Source organism: Ornithorhynchus anatinus, chromosome X5 (assembly GCF_004115215.2).
Source record: "Ornithorhynchus anatinus isolate Pmale09 chromosome X5, mOrnAna1.pri.v4, whole genome shotgun sequence".
NCBI lineage: Eukaryota > Metazoa > Chordata > Mammalia > Monotremata > Ornithorhynchidae > Ornithorhynchus > Ornithorhynchus anatinus.
In genome coordinates this window covers 1,771,406-1,794,295 of record NC_041753.1, presented here as the reverse complement: position 1 = coordinate 1,794,295, position 22,890 = coordinate 1,771,406, and the positions used below count along the sequence as shown (strand labels likewise).

At 53.4% G+C, this 22,890-nt stretch overlaps 1 protein-coding gene across 1 annotated transcript in view; it reads right to left on the bottom strand.

Annotated features, from left to right (window-relative positions):
• Window positions 1-13,870: 13,870 nt before the first annotated feature.
• TCHH (trichohyalin) overlaps window positions 13,871-22,890 on the bottom strand; it is a 30,219-nt gene continuing 21,199 nt past the window's right edge. The window contains exons 7-10 of the mRNA XM_039910854.1: window positions 20,266-20,387; window positions 16,880-18,735; window positions 14,986-15,120; window positions 13,871-14,827 (exon numbers count right to left, since the gene is read on the bottom strand). Coding sequence (XP_039766788.1) covers window positions 14,120-14,827; window positions 14,986-15,120; window positions 16,880-18,735; window positions 20,266-20,387 — 2,821 coding nt within the window. The 3' untranslated portion in view covers window positions 13,871-14,119. The remainder of the gene's footprint in view (window positions 14,828-14,985; window positions 15,121-16,879; window positions 18,736-20,265; window positions 20,388-22,890) is intronic.

Sequence of the window (22,890 nt, the reverse complement as noted above, 5' to 3'; positions counted from 1 at the left end):
ACCCGGTGAGCCAGAGGGAGCCCCTCCCCACGCCCTCACCCCGACTCCAGCCGACTCATCACCATAATTATCATTCTTGGGCCGAATGCGGATGAGGAGGGAGAGGAGGGCGGAGGGACATTGAAAATCCCGAAAAAAATCTGTTCTTCGGAGAAGAATGGGGATGGGGGGGGGCGGGGAGGAAGGAAGGGTTAACCTCACCCCTCCCTCTTGGTAAACGGGCTGGGGGTGGGGGAGGTCAGGGAGGGGGTAGAAGGGGATGGGGTGCTGGGGCGACGGGGCTGGGCGTTTCTGGAATATCACATTGTCTCTGTTTTCTTCCTTTGTGTCTCTGGCCTCTTCTGTCTCTATCTTCCCTGTCTTTGGGTCTGGGTCTCTCCCTGTCTCCTCTATCTCTGCCATTTCTCTGTCCCTGGGCGTGTCTCTTTGAATCTCTCCCCGTCTCTTCTTTTTCTCACATTGCTATCTTTGTGTGTGTGTGTGTGTGTGTGTCCCCCTGCCTCTTCTGTTTCTGTCACTTCTCTGTCTCCGGGTGCAACCTCTTTGAGTCTCCCCCTTTCTCTTTTCTTTCTCTCTTGCTGTGTGTCTCCCTGTCTCTCCTATCTCTGTCTCTCCGGCTCTCTCCAGATGCGTCTCTTTTGAGTTTTCCTCTGCCTCTTGTTTTTCTTTCTTACTATCTTTGTCTCTTCTAATCTCTCCCCATCTCTTCACCTCTCTGCCTCTGTCTCTTTCTGTGTTTCGGTTTCTTCAAAGTCTTTGCCTCTGTGTCTTTTTGGGCATTCTCTCCGAATTTTTAGAGAAGCAGCGTGGCTCAGTGGAAAGAGTACGGGCTTTGGAGTCAGGGTTCATGAGTTCGAATCCCAGCTCTGCCACTTGTTGGCTGTGCGACTGTGGGCAAGTCACTTAACTTCTCTGCTGCCTCAGTTCCCTCATCTGTAAAATGGGGATTAAGACTGTGAGCCCCACGTGGGACAACCTGATTCCCCTATGGTCTACCCCAGCGCTTAGAACAGTGCTCGGCCACATAGTAAGCGCTTAAAAATACCAACATTATAACATTATTATTATATCTTGTATTTTCTTTTTCTCTGTCACTTTCTCTCTCGATCCCTTTTTGTGATTTTTGTTTCTTTCAGAGTTCTATGTCTCTCTGACCTCCTCATGCCTCTGGTTCTCTCAGACTCTCTCTTTGTCTCTTCCTTTTCTTTATCACATCTTCTGTTTCTCTCTTTCAGCGACTGATTTCAGAATCTGTGCCTATAATCTGTTCTCCCTTCCTTTTTCTGTGTGTGTGTCTTTCTGGATCTCTCCTTGTCTCTTTTTGGATTCTGTTACTGTCTCTGTCTCTCCCTGAGTGTCTCTGGATCTCCCCATCTCTTCTTTATCTCTGGGTGTGTCTCTCTCTCTGGATTTCTCCCTGTCCCTTCTCTGTCGCTTCTCTATCTCTATGTCTTTCTGTGTCTCTGTTTCTTTCAGAGTCTCTGTATCGCTGAATAAGTTTCTGTGTCTTTCTGTCTGTCTCCCCTACCTCTTCTAATTCTCTGTCTCTCATACTGTCATTCAGAGTCTCTTGTGTCTCTCTGACTTAATCCCTCTCCATGTCCGTCTCTGCCTCTCTCCCTGTGTCTTCTATGTCTGCCACCGTTTCTGTCTCTTTGCGTGTGCTCTCTGGCTCTGTCTTCCTGGGTCTCTCTATTCTCTGTCTCGCCTCTTATTTAAAAGGATTACTCTGTCTAGACCTTCGGAGTGACCCCATGGTTTAATGGGTAAGAACCCGGGTCTGGAGTCAGAAGGACCTGAGTTCTAATCCGTCTCTGACACATGTCTGCTGTGTGATTTTGGGCAAGTCACTTCACTTCTCTGGGCCTCAGTTATCTCATCTGTAAAATGGGGATTAAGACTGTGAGTCCCATATGGGACAGAGATTGTGTCCCACCAAGATTAATTATGTATCTAACAGGGCTTGGCACTTAGTATACCTCTTAGCAAGAACCATAATTATGATTTTAGAACTGCTCACAGGTGAGACCTCGCGGGAGTGCTGTGTGACTCCAGGCCGGTCTCCACCCTCTCTGAGTGGTGCAGAGGCTATTGGAGGCCGAGACTTGGAAACGGCCTGGGGCGCGCTGGCCGGGAGTGCGGGATCTTTCCACGAGGTATCACTGAGGAGGGAGCGTCTTCCCAAAATAGCTCCGCTCCATATAAGCCACCTCTACCGGGAAGGGGTGTAATAATAATCGCGGCGTTCGTTAAGTGCTTACGATGTGTCAGGCACTGTACTAAACTCCGGGGCGGATACAAGCAAATCGGGTTGGTCACGGTCCCTGTCCCACGTGAAGCTCACAGCCTCAGCGCCCATTTTACAGTTGAGGTAACTGCGGCCAAGAGAAGTGAAATGGCTTACCCAAGCCCACACAGCAGAGAAGTGGAGGATTAGAACCCACGACCTTCTGACTCCCAAACCCGGGCTCAAGCCACTGTGCTATGCTGCTGAGGGGTTGGGAGAGAAGGTGGGGAAGGGAGGGGAGGAGAAGGATTCAGGGACGTTGGGGAAACTCCTGGTAACCACCGTCTCTGCAACTCTGAGTGGTTAATGGGGAAAGAAGAAAACGAGGGGGCGGCTGGAGGAGGAGGGGGCTGGGAGAGGAGGCAGCAGGGACCATCCCTTTCTCGGGACCCCCAATTTCTCGCTTCATCGGGGGTTTCCCAGACGAAATGTCTATGAATATGTTAGGAGCCTAGGAACTATGAGAAACCAGCGTGGTTTATTAGAAGGAAACCGGGCTTCGGGAGTCAGAGGTCGTGCGGTCCTAATCCCGGCTCTGCCACCTTAGCTGTGTGAGTTTGGGCAAGTCACTTCATTTCTCTGGGCCTCAGTTACCTCATCTGTAAAATGGGGATTAAGACTGTGAGCCCCACGTAGGACAACCTGATTACCTTGTATCTACCCCAGCACTTAGAACAGTGCTTGGCACATAGTAAGCGCTTGATGAATACCATTCTTCTTCTTATTCTCTCTCCCCTTGTTTTTCTGTTTTCCCTGATTCTTTCTTCTCTTTGTCTCTTCCAGATTCTGACCCCTTCCCACCCTTTCCCCCACGTTGAGTATGGAGTTGAAGGGCTATCCTGCCACCCCCCTCAGCCCCCAATTCACTCGACCACCCCAGCCCCTTCGTACCTCTCCCCGCCCCGTCCCACCCTCGCTCTTGGAGATGAACAGTAGCCCCCGCCCCCGAGCCTCTCAGGTGGAAAAAAAGACGATAGACGCGACAGGTCTCTGCCTGACTTTCTGCACACAGTAAGAGCTCAATAAATATGATTGAATGAATGAATGAATAAATAATTTGGCTTCCATGTAGAGATGGGGTAGGGTCTCCCTCCCCTTCCCTCACGACTTCGGATCTTCCCTCCACAGAAACAACGACTCAGAGACAAGACGTACATTTTATTATTTTTCATTTTGATGGTATTTGGGGAGCACTTACTGTGTGTCAGACACTGTTCTAAGATAGGTATAAGTTAATTAGTTCAGACACGGTCCCTGTTCCCCATGGGGTTCACAATCTAAGTAGCATGCACAACTGTGCTGGTTCCTGGGGGAGGGTGTGAAGGAGGAAGAGGAGACTTGATCCCCGCCTGAGAAGAGCTGCCAGTGTAATGGGGAGACAAGGCAAGCACACACACACACACACACACACACACACACACACACACACTCTGCTGAGCATGGGGAAAGGGGGTCTTGGCAGATTCCCATCTAGGAAGGGTGTTGCACAGGATTCCTGCTTACCCATTTCCTCCTACCTCCTCCTCCAAATTAAGCGCTTAGTACAGTTCTCTGTACACAGTAGGCACTCAGTAGATACCAGTGATCGATTGATTGATTTACATGAATAGTGGCCTGTCTGGACACCCTTCTGGCCATGAGGCAGATCTTGATGTTGACACCCCCCGATAGGGTAGCTGGAAAGACTCCCCAAAATTGGGGTCTTCCCAGTCTTCCCACAATGCGCCACATGATCTCCCTCTAGGGGTTCTTCTCCCTTTCCCCTTCCCTTTCCCCAAGTCCAACTCTCTCTATGTTATGGGTTACTGGATAGACCCTGGGTCTGAGAGTCAGAAGGTCATGGGTTCTAATGCTGGTTCCTTCCCTTGTCTGCTGTGTGGCTTTGGGCAAGTCACTCCACTTCTCTGGCTCTCACTCATCTCATCTGTAAAAGGGAGATTGAGACCGAGCCCCACATTGAACAGAGACTGTATCCAACCCAAATTGCTGCTATCTACCCCAGTGCTTAGTACAGTGCCTGGCACATAGTAAGCGCTTAACAAGTACCACATTTATTATTATTACTGCTGGTCTCTTCCACTAGACAGGTAGTTCTTTGAGGGCAGAGATCCTGTTGTCCAGCTCTATTGGACTTTCCCAAGCATTCAGTGCAGTGCTTTGCACAAATTGGCACTCAATCAAACTGCTGATTGGCTGCAATCAATCAATCAATCGTATTTATTAAGCGCTGCAGATTGTATGCACTTGCGTGGTGGATATATTTTGGGGGAGTGGGATAGGGGAGGGCAACCCTGTCTTGTTCGTCAGATGTACTCCTAAAACTTGGCATCTTCTGGAGGACTGCTCTTCTCCCTTGGCTCATGTCTGGGCCTTGGGGTCCCTGTGTTGTAGACTCTTCCTGGGTCAACCTCCTCCTCGTGCTTCAGCTCCCGGATGTAGTCGTAGAGTGGGTTGGGAAGAGGAGGACACTCGGAGGCCTGAGGAGCAGGCGGCTCCCTTGGGCCGTCTTTGCTTGGTCCAGGGCTGGACCCCTGCAGGCCCTGGAGCTGGACTGGGTCTCCCTCCGGGGTGGCGGGCTGGGATGATCTCTCCTGGAGGTACTTGTATAACGGGTTGGAGGAGGCCGCACACTCTGAATGGGAGGCAGTGGCCAACTCTCTCTGAGTCAACGCCTCCCGGGAGGTGACTAGTGCCGAGGTGGACTGGCTGGCCTTCAGTGATGGGGCCTCAGGGTGCCCTCCGGTCTGGTTCCATGCTGACCTGACCACCCTTCTTCTTTGCTAGAGCCTCCTCGGGCCTCTTGGTGCCCCTTGATCTCTTCTGGGGTCTCTGCCTGTCCCTCCTCCTTCCTAACGAGAGTTCGGCTGCCAACATTTTCTCTTTGGTGGCCACTGGCACCTCCGGTTCTGGGGTCTTTGTGGCCCCACTCAGAGAAGCTGATTTCTGGGCTAGTGGGGAAGAGCCACTCTCCCTTGCCCAGGCCCTCCTGCTGGTCCAGACACATGACTGGTGGCCCCTTCTGAGACCAACAACCACTCTGGTGGGTCCTGGTCCTCAGCTGAACTCCCATCATTCTGTACCGGCGAGTCCCATGGCAGAGAGCCTTTCCCATTATCCTCAGCGATAGTAACTATCTGGGTTTCAGGCTGTTTCCCATCAGCCCCTTGGCAGGCAAGTCATGAAGCTTAGAGTCTTGCCCAACATCCTCAAACGAGGTAGATACCTGAATCTTGGATTGATTTTCATCAGCCTTCTTTGCAGCCAGATCATATGATTTAGAAGATTTTCTATTGTCCTTGGATGCTGTGGTCACCTGGTCTCGGATTTCTTCCCATCATCCCCTTTTGTGAGGAGGCCATGTGACCCATATTCTTTCCTAGCATCCTCAGGTGCTGTAGACACCTGAGTCTTGGATTGATTTCCGTCGCCCTCCTTTGCAGGCAGATCGTATGATCCAGAATATTTTCCACCATCCTGAGGTGTTGTAGATGTCTGGGTCTTGATTTGCTTCTCATCATCCCACTCTGTGGGGAAGTCATGTGACTCATATTTTTCCCATCATCCTCGGGTGCTGAAGATACCTGGGACTTGGATGATTTCTCATCACCCACTTTAGTGAGGAGCTCAGGTGATACATATTCTTTCCCATCATTCTCGAGCACTTTAGCCACCTGGGTCTTGGATTGCTTCCCATCGTCTTTGTTGAGCAGGTCATGTGACCCATATTCCTTCCCTTCATCCTCAGGTGCTGTGAACACCTGGCTATTGGATTGATTTTCACTAACCCCTTTTTCAGACTGATCGATGGACTCAGATTTCCCACCAGCCTGGGGTGTTGAAGATGACTGGGTTTTGGGTTGCTCCTTATCATTCCTCTTTGTGGGGGGTCATGGGACTTATATTCTTTCCCATCCTCTTTTGATGCTGAAGACACCTGGGACTCGGATTGACTCTCATCACTTACCTTCGAGGTAGGTCATGTGATTCATATTCTTTCCAACGTCTTGCGTGCTGTAGACACCTGGGATTTGGATTGCTTTCCATCGTATTTTGTGAGCAAGTCATATGACCCATATTCCTTCCCATCATCCTCAGGTGCTATAGACACTTGAATATTGGATTGATTTTCACTAACCCTTTTGCAGGCTGATAAAAGGACTCAGATTTCCCACCATCCTGGGGCGTCTGGGTCTTGGATTGCTTCTCATCATTCCCCTTTGGGGGGAGGTCATGTGCCTTAGAGTCTCTTCCACATTCCTCAGGCGCTGATGACACCTGGATATTGGATTGATTTTCACTAACCCTCTTTTCAGGCAACTGATGTGATTCAGAAGATTTCCCACCATCCTTGGGCACTGTAGACACCTCGATCTTGGACTGCTTCTCATCATCCCTCTTTATGAGGAGACCTTGTGACTCCGATTCTTTCCCAGCGTCCTGTATTGCTGGAGATGTCTGTGTTGCAGATTGTTCCTATCATCCCCCTTTGCAAAATGATCACGTGTCTCAGATTCTTTCCCGTTGTTCTGTGGTACTTTAGGCACCTGGGGCTCAAGCTTTTTCCCATCAGCTCCTATTGTGGGCAGGTCACATGACTCAGAGTCTTTGCCATTATCCCTTGGGGTTACAGAGAGTTCTATTTCAGTCACCTTGGCAGGCTGTCCAAGTGACTTCGAGGATTTCCCATCATTTCCCTGTGCTACAGATATCTGAGTTTTAGATGGTTTCCCATAGCCCCTCTTTGCAGGGAGATCACGTGACTCAGAGGCTTTCTCATCATCCCCTGGTGTTGCAGGTGTCTGTGTTTCAGTCAGGGTCCAATATTCATCCCTCTTTGCGGTCTGGTCATGTGCCTCAGAAGATTTGCCAACATCCTCTGGCGTTGCCAGGGCCTGAGTTGTGGTTTGCTTCCCTTTCACGGGGGGCCCTGAGAGCCAGAGGATTTCTCATCATCTCCTTGTGTTGCAGATGTCTGGGTCCCAGACTGCTTCCTATCAACCTCCTTCGCAGGGAGGTCATGTGACTCAGAGGCTTTTCCATCATCCTCTGGTGCTGCAGGTGTTACAGTCTGTTTCCCTTCATCCCTCTTTTCAGTCTGGTCAGGGGCCTCAGAAGATTTCTCATCATCCTCTGGTGCTGTCAGTGCCTGGGACTTGAATTGTTTCCCCTTTGTGGGCAGATGAAGGGACTCTGAGCCTTTCCCATCATCTTTTGGGGTGGGTGGGCCACCGGATTTGACTTCTGAGCCATCCCTTGTGGATCAAGAGATGCAGAATATGCTTTCCCCTCCTTTTCCGTGAGCCAGTTTCTCGAAGCCGCATCACTTTGTTGTCGGTACCACCCACGCCCCTCCTCATCCTCCTCCTCTTCACCCTCTTCCCGGTAGAGGGGTCGGCGCCGGTTGCCCTCCCCAAGTTTTCCACCTTTGGGCTCCTCTGGGTCTCTCTGGTGAGCCGACTTTGACCGGACCAGAGAGCGGATGTCCAGGTAGCAGGCATTCAGCAGACCGAAGACCAGGAGGATGAATTCATTGAAGTCGATGACTCCATCGTGATTGGCATCGAGGAGGTCCACCTCGCTGCCCACGTACCGGCCATCGGGGGATCTCTGAAGGAAGGGGGAATACAAGCGGGGTGATGGGAATGATAGGGACCGGTGATGTGTGGCGGGGCTAAAAGTCGGGGGATGCAGCAAGTACATAGGGTGGTACATGAGTACTGGGTGGAACTCTAGAATCTTTCCATCATCCTTTGGGATAGGGGGCCACCAGATCTAACTTTCCCTCTGTTCTTCTCTCACACATGCTTTGAAAGCCCTCACCTGGCTCCCCATCCAGGGCTGGCGGGGCCGGGAGTGTCCCTCACCTGTAGGATGTCCCCCAGCTCACTCCGTAGCAGCTGCCTCAGGCCGTCCTTGGTCAGCACGGCCTGGCCGCCGTCCTCCTGGGCGTATTTGTGGAACACCTCCATGACATCAGTGACGCTTTTCAGGAGTCGGGGCATCTTCCTTTCCAATTCCAGTCCGTCTGAACCTGCGGAGAAGATACAGGGCGGGGACACACACAAACACGCACCCCCACAGAGGCAGACACACAAAGACACACACACGCACACACAGAGTCAGAGAGCCGGGAGAAACACACACACAAACAGAGCACACAGAGCACACAGAGCACACACACACACAGAGCTGGGAAGAAACACAACAAGGTAGAGGAGGTATACACACACACAAACACACACACAGCAAGAGAGCCAGGGAGAGTTACACACAGATAAAGAGCCAGAGGGACACGAAGACACACAGGTACACATACATACACATAGATCCCGAGAGCCAAGGAGAGAAATAGAAAGAGGAGGAGCCAGGAATAGGCACACACAGAGACAGAGAATGGGAGAGCCAGGAAGAGACACGGAAGCAGAGAGACCAAGATGCAGGAGAGACACAGAAACAGAGAAACCGAGATTTAGGGAGAGACAAGAAACAGAGACAGAGAAGCAGCGGGAGACAGAATCAGAAAGATGGAGAGCGAGGGAGAGATGTAGAGTCAGAGAGAGACAGAGACACGCATAGAGACAGGGAGTCAGAGACCATACAGAGACAGAGACCGAGGTCCAGGGAGACGAACAAAGACAGAGATTTACATGCAGACAACAGTACGGAGGGAGAAAGTGAGATCAGAGAGAAAACAGTATCTTTCCTAGATCTTTCTCCTCACCTTCTCCCTCTCCGCCTTCTCCTCATTTTCCTCCTCTCTCCCCCGGCTTCTCCTCCTCTTTTCTTCTCGTCTCCCCCATCCCTCTTCTGTTTTCTTCCTCCTCTCTTCCACCCCAAAAGCACCCTTCCTAAGTGAGCCAGACATCTATGTCCGATAGTCTCTATCGGAGTTTAGCCCAGCGCTCGGCGCATATTAAACGCTTAGCAAATACTACGCTTAAAAGCAAGCCCCCAGCCGCTTTCCTCCACCCGAAACAAAGAACCAACGACCCTTCCCACAACGCATCCCCACCGGACCTCCCTGTCGGTCCCCCCCTCCACGGACCCCCGGACGTGTGGACATGGGGGTGGAGGTAAACTGGGGCTCCCCTCCCCTCCCCTCCCCCACATAATGCTTTCTGGGCCGGGGGGCGGGGGAGGAGGTTGCCATTCCCACTGGTCTCCTGGGACCTGGCTGGGGTCGGGGGTCTGGGGGGATCCGAGGAAGGGGCTGTTACCTACCCGATTCGCTTACAGGGTCGACTTGCTTGGTACGCTTGTATGCGAATATGTGTGTGATCGTGGGCCTCGCTCCCTTTTAACCGGTCCCTAATTGTAGCCTGGCGGAAAGAATCCGCCCGCCCTCCCGCCCCCCCGGGGCTGCGAACCTGATTCATCCCGCCTCACCCGGACAGACCTCCCATCCTTCCTTCTCTCCCACCTCCCCTCCTCTATCCCCGGGCTCGGGGGAGGGGACCATCAACATCTCTTGAGGTTCCGATTCCAAGCCTGGACCGTGTGCGAGGTGTGTGAGTGTGTGTGTGTTAGGATTGGCTGGAGGCAGGGTTCAAGTAGGTGAATTTGAACCCAGGAACCCGGACACCTGTTTCCCTCCTTATCCCTGCCCCCGTCCCGAGGACTCGCCACGCCCAACCCAGCCCCGGGGAAGGGGGAGCCGGTTTCCGCAGGATCCGGCCGGTTCACGAGGGGTAAGTTGTTCTCTTTCAGGACGAGATTGGCGGGTGTGTTTGTGTTTGTGTGTGTGTGTGAGTGTGAGTGAGAGAGAGAGAGAAAGAGGAAGAGAGAGAGTGAGAGGACTGGAGATCGGGGGTGTTTTCTCTGTGAATGTGGGGGAAAGTGGGTTGGAGTAGGGGGCTCAGAGGACCCCTTTCCCCCAGCCTTCCAGAGCCAGCCAGGACCGGTCATCGTGTTCAGCCCCTTGCCTCCGGGCAGAGACGTGACTCAGGGGCTCAGGGCAGATAGGGTCCCGCCCTCCTCCGAACACCCTCCCAGCCCCCGATATAGCCCTCCGGTGCCTTGTCTCACCGTCTGGTCCTCCAACATTTTACCCACCAGTAAATAATAATCACCATCATAATATTTGTTAAGCACTTACTATGTGCCAGACACTGTGCTAAGCCCTGGAGTGGTTGGACATAGTCCCTGTCCCAAGTGAGGGTTCACGGTCTCAATTCCCATTTTACAGAAGAGGAAACTGAGGCCCAGAGAAGTGCAGTGAATAGCCCACGGTTTTACTGCAGACAAGTGGCGGAGCCAGAATTAGAACCCATGACCTTCTGACTCCCAGGCCCGTGCTCTATCCATTATGCATACTGTCTCAGCACACTCTCTCCTGCTACCAGGGGTAGACAACAGCGGGGGACGGCTCCCTTCAGGCACGATCCGGAGCTCCGAAAGTAGCTTCGGTCCCCCGTCTCCCCTTGGCCTCACCCCACCCCTTCCCCGGGTTGAAGAAGGGGCAGGACCCGGTCCGACCGGTGGGATGGAGGAGAAAGAGATCGGGGAATCTCTGGGTTCTCTTCTTGTGGTCGGCGGCTCCCTCGCCCCCGCTTCCTCCTCCGGTTCCTCTCTGGTCCCCATTTCCCCAAGTTTCCCGACCGCAGGGACGCTCAGTCTCGGATTCCACGCCTCCGCCCTTCCCTTCGTCTTCGCCCTCCGGGAGCGCTGAAGAAGAGGCGGATCTGGCCAGCTGGCGCGGGGGTAATAATAATAATAATAATAATAACTGTGGCATTTGTTAAACGCTCACTCTGTGAGCTGTACTAAACGCTGGGGTGGATGCAAGCAAATCGAGTTGGACACGGTCCCGGTCCCACATGGGGCTCACAGGTTCAATCCCCATTTTACAGATGAGGTAACTGAAGTCCAGAGAAGTGAAGTGACTTGCTCAAAGTCAAACAGCAGACATGTGGCAGAGTCAGGATTAGAACTCAAGTCCTCTGACTCAGTAGGTGTCACAGTAGGTGACTTGACTATTTGGATGGCTGCCTATAAAATAATAATAATAATAATAGTAATAATTATGGTATTTGATAAGCACTAACTATTTGGTGAGCACTGTTCCAAGCGCTGGGGAAGATACAAGGGAATCAGGTTGTCCCACGTGGGGTTCACAGTCTTTAACTCCCATTTTCCAGATGAGGTAACTGAGGCCCAGAGAGGTTAAGTGGCTTCCCCAAGATCACAAAGCAGACAAGTGGCGGAGCTGGGATTAGAACTCACGTCCTCTGACTCTTTAAGGCCGTGCTCTTTCTACTTGAGCCACCCTGCTTCTCTATTTGTTAGGTTTAACGTGAACATTCCAATTTTCTACCAGACATTCCACTTTTAAATGAACATTCCGACCTAATTGGAGCATTCCAGTTTTACACCGAATCGCTCTGTCCGGTTACAGCGCTACACAATTTTACATCCGACATCCTTAGAGTCCATCCTTTTTCCACCTCAGCGCCTGCCACCGAATCCATAGGGTCGGGTATTCACAGGGCCCCGGGAAAAAATGGAATGAAACACTACCAAAATCTTCGTTTTTGTAGTGGTAAGTATCCCCACCTACCAAGAGGGAGACTGGGGTCCTCCCGATGGGGAGAGTGGTCTTTCTTTTGAGAAGCAGCATGGCTTAGTAAAAAGAGCACGGGCTTGGGAGTCAGAGGACCTGGGTTCTAATCCTGGCTCCGCCATTTATCAGCTGTGTGACTTCAGGTAAGTCACTTAACTCCTCTGGGCCTCAGTTGCCTCCTCTGTAAAATGGGGAGTAAGACTGTGAGCCCCACGTGGGATAGCCTGATAACCTTGTATCTGTCCCAGAGTTTAGAATAGTGCTTGGCACATAGTAAGCACTTAAAAAATACCATCATTATAATTTTTAATGTACAGTTCGGTGGGTTGGCTCGAAGGGCCTGGGGGTGTATATGGCGTGGGGTGTATATGGTATTCTCCTGGGGGGAGAGGGAGAAAGCCTCAGAGAAAAGGACTTTTCTGATGGAACCAGTGTGGAGGAGGGGTATAGAAGAGTGAGGATGAAGGTGAAAGGGAGAAGCAGGCAGAGAACTGGGGTCTCCTTATGAAATCGAGGCTCTTAGGGCCTGCTGGTCTCAACTGAAAGGGCAGGAGGAGACCCAACTGGAAGCAAGATTTATAGGGTGGCAGGAGGGGTCTGGAAAAATGGCAGAAGGAGTCGAAACGCTTGGTGACATGATCAAAGGGGAGCACTCACTACTCAGCACCAGAATGGAGATCTGTTGCCAGAGTAGGGAAGAAGGGCTCTCCCTGTCCTCCAAAAACCCTCTTCCTAAATTTCCCAGTTGGTTAGAACTATAAGAAGTGAGGGGGTTGGATTAGGGGCATGCGAGAAACAGCATGGTGTAGTGGATAGAGCATGAGACTGGGAGTAAATTGGTTATGGATTCTAATCTGCCACTCATCTGCTGTGTGACCTTGGGCAAGTCACTTCACTTCGCTGTGCTTCAGTTACCTTATCTGTAAAATGGGATTGAGACTATTAACCCCGCATGGGATAGAGACTGTGTCCAACCCGATTTGCTTGTCTCCACCCCAACGTCTAGTACAGTGCCTGTAACATAGTAAGTGCTTAAAAAATGTCACTATTATTCTTATTCTTAACAGAGTGGAGGCCAGGACACGAGGAGAGCCTTCAGGGAAAGCGTGGCAGAGACGAGACAGGCACAAGACAGCTTTGCCAAAGGTTTATTTTTTCCTTTTTTGTTGCTTGAACAAGAAAGCCCCAGAAGGTCATAGCTAAAGGGTTCAAGGGTCGATGGGCACTGAGCCTGAATGTATACTGTCACCACTCTCTCTCCCTCCTCCAGAGCCTCCAACTTTCCCTTAGTTGTCGCAGGGCCCAGAGGTCACGGTGGTATTGAACCCGTCCGGGCTGGTAGGTGACCCCGGGATCCCATGCAGTTCAAAACGCTCTTTCGGGTGGGAGCTGCACAGTCTGGTGGAAGGGGCGAATTCCCAGTTCCGTCACAAGGGAAGACGGTTGGGGGGACTTCACGGTCTCTCCGTTGCTCAGGGAACTCGGTTAAGACCCCATTCTTTCAAGGGCTTTGGAAGTAGTCCCCTGAGAGGATGGACGGGCGGATGAAGATTTGGGCATGCTAATTTCTGGAAGGAATTCCAAATTCTCCAGTGAAATCGATGTTGCTTGACACCCAACTTCCACTCCAATGCCTTCTTCACCCCCGAGACTGGTACCTAACAGTGATTTTTCTCTCAGTCTCCCCCAGTAGCTCCTGTGGACCCAACATCTGACCCCCCCGCCCCCGCCTCCCTACGTCTCACAAATCCCCCAACCAAATCTAACTATAAGCTCGTTTCTTAAAACACACTTACACCCACATACACACACACCGGCTCCTAAGAACTCCCCCTTTCCACCCCCAGGGGAAAAAGCAAATGTAGAAAGACTATCCTGCGCGAGAAACGAGAAAGAAAATTCAGCCGGAAGACAGGAAAGGCGAATTTCGGACAAAGGCGAGTTCCCTTCTCCCTCCCCCAACCCCTCCGCCCTCCAAACCTCTACCCCACCACGCCCCAACCCAAAGAATGATAGCAGTCGATAACTTGGTTCGTCGCACGTCCTGTTCCTGGTTGTCAGAAGCCCTGGTCGATGGTCCTTTTTAGGGACAATATTGCGATCTCTGTTCTTGGATGTACTCATAGAGGGGACTGGAGCGGACGGTCGGATTCGGTAAGGGACGACACCTGGGATCGGAGGTCTGCCGGTCTTGGATCTGGAAGCGATTCTGCTCCGCTTCTCCTCCCGGACTTTCCTGTCCCGTCCCCGGCGGAGTCTCTTCAGCTCTTGTTCTACTTCCTCCTCCCCCGGAGTTTCCGTTCTCGTTCTCGGCGGAGCCTCTTCAAATCTTGCTCCTCCTCTTGGAGTTTCCTCTCCCCCTCCTGGCGACGTCTCTGTTCTTCCTCTCGCTCTTCTTTACGGAGCTGTTCTTCCTGCCGAAGCTTCCTTTCCCGTTCCCGGCGGTATCTCTGCTCCTCCTCCTGCTCCTCCCTGAGGAGCTGTTCTTCCTCCCGAAGCTTCCTGTCCCGTTCCCGGCTGAATCTCTGCTCTTCCTCTTCCTCCCGAAGTATTCTGTCCCGTTCTCTGCGGAGCCTCTTCAGCTCTTGCACCGTCTCCTCCTCCAATTCCTCTCCCGGAGTTTCCTCTCTCGCTCCTGACGACGCCTCTTCTCTTCCTCCCGCTCTTCTTGACGAAGCTGCTCTTCTTCCCGGAGTTTCCTGCCCCGTTCCCGGCGGAGTTCCTTCAACTCCTGTTCTACTTCCTCTTCCCTCTTTACGGAGCTGCTCTTCTTCCCGGAGCTTCCTGCCCCGTTCCCGGCGGAGTTCCTCCAGCTCCTGTTCTACCTCCTCCTCCTCCCTACGGAGTCGTTCTTCCTCCCGGAGCTTTCTGTCGCGATCTCGGCGGAGTCTCTTCAGCTCTTGAACCTCCTCCTCCAGCTCCTCTTCTTGAAGTTTCCTCTCTCGTTCCTGGCGAGTCTTTGTTCTTCCTCTTCCTCCTCCCTACAACGCCGTTCTTCCTCCCGGAACTTCCTATCTCTTTCCCGGAGGAGTCTCCGCTCCTCCTCTTGGGATTCTCGGCGATTCTGGGCATCCCGATAGAACTGCTGGTCCCGAGCCTGTCGTCGTCTCTCCTCTTCCAGGGTCTCTCGGCTTAGCACCTCGCAGCCACAATCCCCTTCCTCCATGGACGGCAAGTCCTGGAACTGCAACTGCTCCGCCTCGTCGACCTCGCGGACTTTAGAGAAGAGTTTCTTGTTGCGGACCACATTTTCCTTTTCTGGTTGCCACTGCCACTTCAAAGGACGGGTTTGGTCTTCCTCGTAGCTGTTTCAGATCTGTCTCTTGCTCCTGCAACTCCTCTAGTTCCTCTCTCAGCTCCCTCTCTCTTTCCTGCCTGCGGACCTGCGTCTTCACCTTGGCATTGGCGATCTCTGCCCTGCTGCCTCAGCTCCTCTAGCTCTTCTCTTAGCTTCCTCTCTCTCTCCTGTCTGCGAACCTGGTCTTCGCCTCGGCTTTGGCGATCTCTCCCCTGCTGTCTCAGTTCTTCCAGCTCCTCTCTCAGCTTCCTCTCTCTCTCCTGTCTGCGGACCTGATCTTCACGCCGACACTTGGCGATCTCTCTCCTGCTGCCTCAGTTCTTCCAGCTCCTCTCTCAACCTCCTCTCTCTCTCCTGCCTACGGACCTGGTCTTCACCTTGACATTGGCGATCCCTCCCCTGCTGCCTCAGTTCTTCCAGCTCCTCTCTCAGTTTCTCTCTCTCTCCTGTCTGCGGACCTGGTTTTCATCCCGACATTGGCGATCTCTCTCCTGCTGCCTCAGCTCTTCCAGCTCCTCTCTCAGCTTCCTCTCTCTCTCCCTGTCTGCGGACCTGGTCTTCACCCCGACATTGGCTATCTCTCTCCTGCTGCCTCAGTTCCTCCAGTTCCTCTCTCAGCTTCCTCTCTCTCTCCTGCCTGCGGACCTGGTCTTCACCTCGGCATTGGCGATCCCTCCCCTGCTGCCTCAGTTCTTCCAGCTCCTCTCTCAACTTCCTCTCTCTCTCCTGCCTGCGGACCTGGTCTTCACCCCCGGCATTGGCGATCTCTCTCTTGCTGCCTCAGTTTCTTCCAGCTCCTCTCTCAACTTCCTCTCTCTCTCTTGCCTGCGGACCTGGTCTTCACCCCGGCATTGGCGATCCCTCTCTTGCTGCCTCAGTTCTTCCAGCTCCTCTCTCAACTTCTCTCTCTCTCCTGCCTGCGGACCTGGTCTTCACCCCGGCATTGGCGATCCCTCTCTTGCTGCCTCAGTTCTTCCAGCTCCTCTCTCAACTTCCTCTCTCTCTCTTGCCTGCGGACCTGGTCTTCACCCCGGCATTGGCGATCCCTCTCTTGCTGCCTCAGTTCTTCCAGCTCCTCTCTCAACTTCCTCTCTCTCTCCTGCCTGCGGACCTGGTCTTCACTCCGGCATTGGCGATCCCTCTCTTGCTGCCTCAGTTTCTTCCAGCTCCTCTCTCAACTTCCTCTCTCTCTCCTGCCTGCGGACCTGGTCTTCACTCCCGGCATTGGCGATCCCTCTCTTGCTGCCTCAGTTCTTCCAGCTCCTCTCTCAACTTCCTCTCTCTCTCCTGCCTGCGGACCTGGTCTTCACCCCGGCATTGACGAATCTCTCCCCTGTTGCCTCAGTTCCTCCAGCTCCTCTCTCAGCTTCCTCTCTCTCTCCTGCCTGCGGATCTGGTCTTCACTTTGGCATTGGCGATCTCTCTCCTGCTGCCTCAATTCTTCCAGCTCCTCTCTCAGCTTCCTCTCTCTCTCCTGCCTGCGGACCTGGTCTTCACCCCGGCATTGACGATCTCTCCCCTGCTGCCTCAGTTCCTCCAGCTCCTCTCTCAGCTTCCTCTCTCTCTCCTGCCTGCGGACCTGGTCTTCACCCCGACATTGGCTATCTCTCTCCTGCTGCCTCAGTTCTTCCAGCTCCTCTCTCAGCTTCCTCTCCTGCTTTTCCCTTCGGGTCTCCTCCTGGGACCGGGGCTTGGAATAGAGTTTGTTGCGGCGTTGGGCTTTCTCCTCCTCTACCTGCCACTCCCAGTTCAGGCTCCGGTTCTGCTCCACGTCCCGGGCCCTTTGTTCCTCCTCCTCCTCCTCCTCCTCTTCACGGAGTCGTTGGTCCCGGTCCAGTCTGCGGAACTGCTCCTCCTCCTCCCTGCGCCGCCTTTCCTTTTCCCGTCGGCAGCTCTCTTCAGCGTCTTGGAGTCGTTGGTCCCGGGCCGGCCGGCGGACCCGCTCTGGCACCCGGGGTCGGGAGTAGAGCTTGTTCTGGCGGGCCTGGCCTTCCCTCTCCACCTGCCACCTCCAGCTCACGGGGCGACGCTTGGCTCCCTCGCAGGCTTCGTCCCTTTGGCGCTGCCTCTGTCGCCTCTCCTCCTCACAACGCTCCTCTTGCTGCCTTAGACGCCGTTTTTCTTCGCGCCGCCTTAGCCGCTGTCTCAGACGCTGTTCCTCCTCCTCCGCGCAGCTCTGCTTGCGCTGCCTCAGGAGCTGTTCTTCGTCCTCACAGCACTGTCCACTGAATCTCTCACGCTGTTCCTCCTCGCAGCGCTGCTCACTCTGTCTCAGAACCTGTTCCTCGTCCTCGCAGCGCTGTTCACGACGTCTCTCACGCTGTTCCTCCTCGCAGCGCTGCTCACGCTGTCTCAGACGCTGTTCCTCCTCCTCGCAGCGTTGTTCGCGACGTCTCTCACGCTGTTCCTCCTCGCAGCGCTGCTCACGCTGTCTCAGACGCTGTTCCTCCTCCTCGCAGCGCTGTTCGCGACGTCTCTCTCGCTGTTCCTCCTCGCAGCGCTGTTCACGCTGTCTCAGACGCTGTTCCTCCTCCTCGCAGCGCTGTTCGCGACGTCTCTCTCGCTGTTCCTCCTCGCAGCGCTGCTCACGCTGTCTCAGACGCTGTTCCTCCTCCTCGCAGCGCTGTTCGCGACGTCTCTCTCGCTGTTCCTCCTCGCAGCGCTGCTCACGCTGTCTCAGACGCTGTTCCTCCTCCTCACAGCGCTGTTCGCGACGTCTCTCACGCTGTTCCTCCTCGCAGCGCTGCTCACGCTGTCTCAGACGCTGTTCCTCCTCCTCGCAGCGCTGTTCACGCCGTCTCTCACGCTGTTCCTCCTCGCAGCGCTGCTCACGCCGTCTCTCACGCTGTTCCTCCTCGCAGCGCCGCTCACGCTGTCTCAGACGCTGTTCCTCCTCCTCGCAGCGCTGTTCACGACGTCTCTCACGCTGTTCCTCCTCGCAGCGCCGCTCACCCTGTCTCAGACGCTGTTCCTCCTCCTCGCAGCGCTGTTCACGACGTCTCTCACGCTGCTCCTCCTCGCAGCGCTGTTCGCGCTGTTCCTCCTCACAGCGCTGTTCACGACGTCTTTCGCGCTGCAGTTCTCGCTGCGCCTCTTCCTCACAACGCCGCTCCCGTTCTCTCTGACGCTGTTCTTCCTCCCAGCGCTGCTCACGCCGTCTTTCCCGTTGCTCCTCTTCCTCACAGCGTTCTTCGCGCTGTCTCTGACGCTGTTCCTCCCCCTCACAGCGCTGCTCGCGCTGTTCCTCCTCACAGCGCTGCTCGCGTTGTCTTTCGCGCTGTCTTTGGCGCCGTTCCTCTTCACAGCGCTGTTGGCGTTGCCTTTCACGCTGTGCCTCTTCGTCACAGCGCTGTTCACGCCTTTCTTCTCGCTGCCTTTGACGCTGTTCCTCCTCCTCCTCCTCCTCACAGCGCCTCTCGCGCTGTAGCTCTTCCTCCTGCTCCTGCTGTCGACGCTGCTCCCCGTCGCGCAGTCCTCGGCAGCGCTGATCTTCCTCCTGTCGCGACAGGCGTTCCTGAGAGAAGTCGCGACCTCTCTCGTTCTTGGTGTTCCCCGCTACCTGGCTCAGGGCGCTGTAGCAGCCTGGGCCACCTTGAACACGAGCAGGAGGAACTCGTTGAAATCTACGGCTCCGTCGCAGTCTCGATCCAGGAGCTGCAAGACCAGGTCGACTGTCTGGGGGTCCTGGGGCCTCTGGAAGAAATTAAATCATAATAATATTTGCGATATTTGTTAAGCACTTAATACATGCCAGGCACAGCGTGGCTTAGTGGAAAGAGCACGGGCTTGGGAGTCAGAGGACGTGGGTTCTCATTCCGGCTCTGCCACTTGTCAGCTGTGTGACTTTGGGCAACTCACTTCACTTCTCTGTGCCTCAGTGACCCTCATTTGTATAAATGGGGATTGAGATTGTGAGCGCCACGTGGGACAACCTCATTACCTTGTATCTATCCCGGCGTTAAAACAGTGCTTGGCACAGAGTAAACGCTTAACAAAACACCATCATTATTATTACTAAGCACTGGCAGTGTAGCAGAGAAGCAGCGTGGTCTAGTGGCTAGAGCACGGGTCTAGGAGGCAGAAGGACCTGGGTTCTAATCCCTGATATGCCACTTGCCTGCTGTGACCTTGGGCAGGTCACTTCACTTCTCTGTGCCTCATCTGTATAATGGGAATTAAGACTGTGAGCCCTCGTGTGGGACAGGGACTGTGTTCAACCTGATTAACTTGTGTCTACCCCCAGCTCTAAGTACAGTGCCTGGCTCACAGTAAGTGCTTAAGAAATACCATAAAAAATAGCCATGAGTGTCCCAGGGACCGGATGGTAAGAATAATAACCCAATTAAAAAAATAACCCTGCTGGCAGTGTTTATTAAGTGCCTCCTTTTATGGAATTTGTTAAGCACTTCAATTAGTGGCATTCATCGAGCACTTAGTGTGTTTCAGAGCACTACGCTAAGGGCTTGGGAGAGTAAGCCCGGGCCTAGGAGTCAGAAGGACCTGGGTTCTAATTCTGGCTTCACCAGCTGTCTGTGGTGTGACCTTGGGCAAGTCACTTAACTTCTCTGTGCCTCAGTTACCTCATCTGTAAAATGGGGATTAAAACTGTGAGCCCCCTGTGAGACAGAGACTTTGTCCAACCCGATTTGCTTAGATGCACCTCTGCACTTAGTTTCTGGCAAATAGTAAATGCTTAACAAATACCCGCAATTATTATTACTATTATTAGACTGTCAGATCCTTGTGGACCGGGATCGTGCCAACCCAACTCTATTGTAGTGTACTTTCCCGAGTGCTTAGTACAGTGTTCTGCACCCAGTAACCGCTCAATAATTAACTGATCGATTCAAAGTGCCTGGAATGGCGATGGCAAGGCACATCCAGTTGGCGAAAGAGTTGGACTTGCCCAGATGGGTGTTGGACTGACGTCCCATACATCACCCGGCGATCCCCCAGAAGGGGGCGCTATGGAGTAGCACCCCTGAGTGATGTCGCCCAAGGAGACCCCCATCCTCAGAAGCTCCCCCCTCCCGTCGCCATGGAGACGGACGCCTTTCCTCTTGTTCTGCCCTAGAAGGAGACCCTCCCCACCCGCTGTCCCTCTCACACGACCACCCTTACCCGAAGGACATCTCCGAACTCGCGCTGGAGGAGGGTCCTCAGCTCGCCCTTGTTTCAGCGTGACGTCATCGCCGTCGCACGTGGCGTAGTGGTTGAAGATCTCGGAAATGTCGGATGATGCTCTTCAGGAGGGGAGACATGTCTCGATCTTTTTCTGCCAACTCAAATGAACCTGGAAGGCCGCAAAGGGAAAATCAGATAGAAGCCAGGGAAAATCCGCCTGTATCACGTCCTCCTCAGCCCCCTCCTGCCCCCCAGACACCCCCAAAATCTCAGCCTCCTGACCTCCAATCCTGGGCTGTTGTCTCTCTCGGTGGACAACCCCTCCTCCCCCAGTGGTTGTTTCTGTGTCTCTCACTGTTTCATCCCCTTGTCGCATTCATTCAATAGTATTTATTGAGCCCTTACTATGTGCAGAGCACTGTACTAAGCGCTTGGAATGTAACAATTCGGACAACAGATAGAGACCATCCCTGCCCAATGACGGGCTCATAGTCTAATCGGGAGAGACAGACGGCAAGAGCAAAACAGAACGAAACAAAAACAAGACAACATTATCACGATAAATAGAAATCAAGGGGATGTACACCTCAATTAACAAAATAAATAGGGTAATAAAAATATATATACAAATGAGCACAGTGCTGAGGAGAGGGGAAGAGGGAGGGGGAGGAGCAGAGGGCGGAGGGGGAGCAAGAGGGAAAAGGGGGGAAACTCAGTCTGGGAAGGCCTCTTGGAGGAGGTGAGCTCTTTGTCTCTGTCTCTGTCCCCTCTCCGTATCTCTGACCCTCTACATCTCCCTGTATCAATCTCCCGGGCTGTTCTCTCTATCTCAATCTCTCTGCTTCTGCGTCTCTCTCTCTCCTCCCTGTCTTTCTACTTCAAAATCTGCCTCTGTATCTCTCTGCTGTCTCTTTCTTCCTCTGTCTCTCTGTCTCAGTATCTCTGCCCGTTCTAGTCCCCTGGGTTTCTGTCCCATGTCTCTCTACCCTTGTGTCCCTGACTCAATATCTCTGCTTTGTCCCTCTCCCTTTTCATCTCTCTGCCCAATTTCTCTGTTTCTCTCTCTACCCTGTTGCATCTCTCTCCCCCGTGTATCGCTGCCTTTGTCTCTTTTTCCATCTGCTCTCTCGGTTTCATTGTCTCTGCCTGTCTCTCTGTCCCTCCGCTTTTCTCTCCCTTTGTCTCTCTGTCTTACTATCTCTGACTTTCTCTCTCTTTGCTTCTGCATCTCTCAGTTTCAATCTCACTGTCTTTGGCTTCTGACCCTCAATCTTTCTAACACCTACGAGCCGCCTCCACCCCCGTCCCGCCCCGACTCAATTCACGGTCCATCCAGCTTAAGAACCCTGTATTCTCACCCAGACCCCAGTAGAAGAGCTCATTTTGGCTCTATGAATCTCTCTGTATTAGTCTCTCCCTCTCCCAGTGTGTAGGTCCCTCCTGTTTTTTCCTCTTGTCATCTCTGGGTCTCTCTTTTCTTCGACGGGGTCTCGTCCCCCTCCCCCTTCTAGACTGTGAGCCCGTTGTTCCGTAGAGATTGTCTCTATTTGTTGCCGAATTGTACTTTTCAAGTGCTTAGTACAGTGCTTTGCACATAGTAAGCGCTCAATAAATACTATTGAATGAATGAATGAATGTGTCAAGCACCATTCTAAGTGCTGGGGTAGCTACAGGCTAATCAGTTTGGACACAGTCTCTGTCCCACATAGGGCTCACAGTCTTAATCCCCATTTTTCAGATGAGATGACTGAGGCAGGGAGAAGTTAAGTGATTTGCTCAAGGTCATTCAGCAGACAATCGGTGGAGCTTGGATTAGAACTCAGGTGAGACCATGAAGACGATCATGGTGTGCTCCTGCCTCAGCCCTAACGGGTTGCCCCTCCTGGGACTCTGTAACCAGAGCAACAACAAGATTTTGGGAACAACTAGGTGCCGATACTCTCTGGACAACCGCAGTTGGAGATGAGCCATCTCACACCCCTGACTCTCCCCTCCATCCCTGACTCTCCCCATTGACGCTGCCCTGGGACCCTCGTCCATAGTTCTGTTCAAACTGCTCTGGAACCTGTCAGTATTCCTGGCTACAAAGCTCTCTTGGGGGGACGAATTTGAGTTTACTCCCCACCCCCTATCTCCCCTGGGGAAAGACTTGTAGCTTCTGCCCGACCCTTCCCCATGAATTTGGCGTCCCTTCGCCCGGGGCTCTGGGGCTTGGGGAGCAGCTACTCCAAGTTTCGACTTGGTCCGTCCCTCTCAGGGCTTGCAACTCCCCGACACCCATGACCTCGGCCTGCATCTCTACCGACCACTGCTCTCCTGGCTCTGTCGGTGTCTCCCCCTGAGGGAACCGCTCCAACCGCTATGATACCCTGGTTACCACTCTTTACCGTCGAATCGGGCTCTAATCTGTTCCCCCTGCGATACAGTGACTGGGCAATGCCACGACCAGTGCCCAGGGGGCCGGCAGACAGTGGTTTTGATACCCTGGCAAACTCCGACTTGCCTCTCTTTTCCTCCCTCCTCTTTTCATCTCCCTCTAGGGCCTGCAAAAAGAGAGCCAATCAGGTGTGAGGGTCGAGGAGAGGAATCGGGACACCCTTTCACTTTGGCTCTCCACCACAG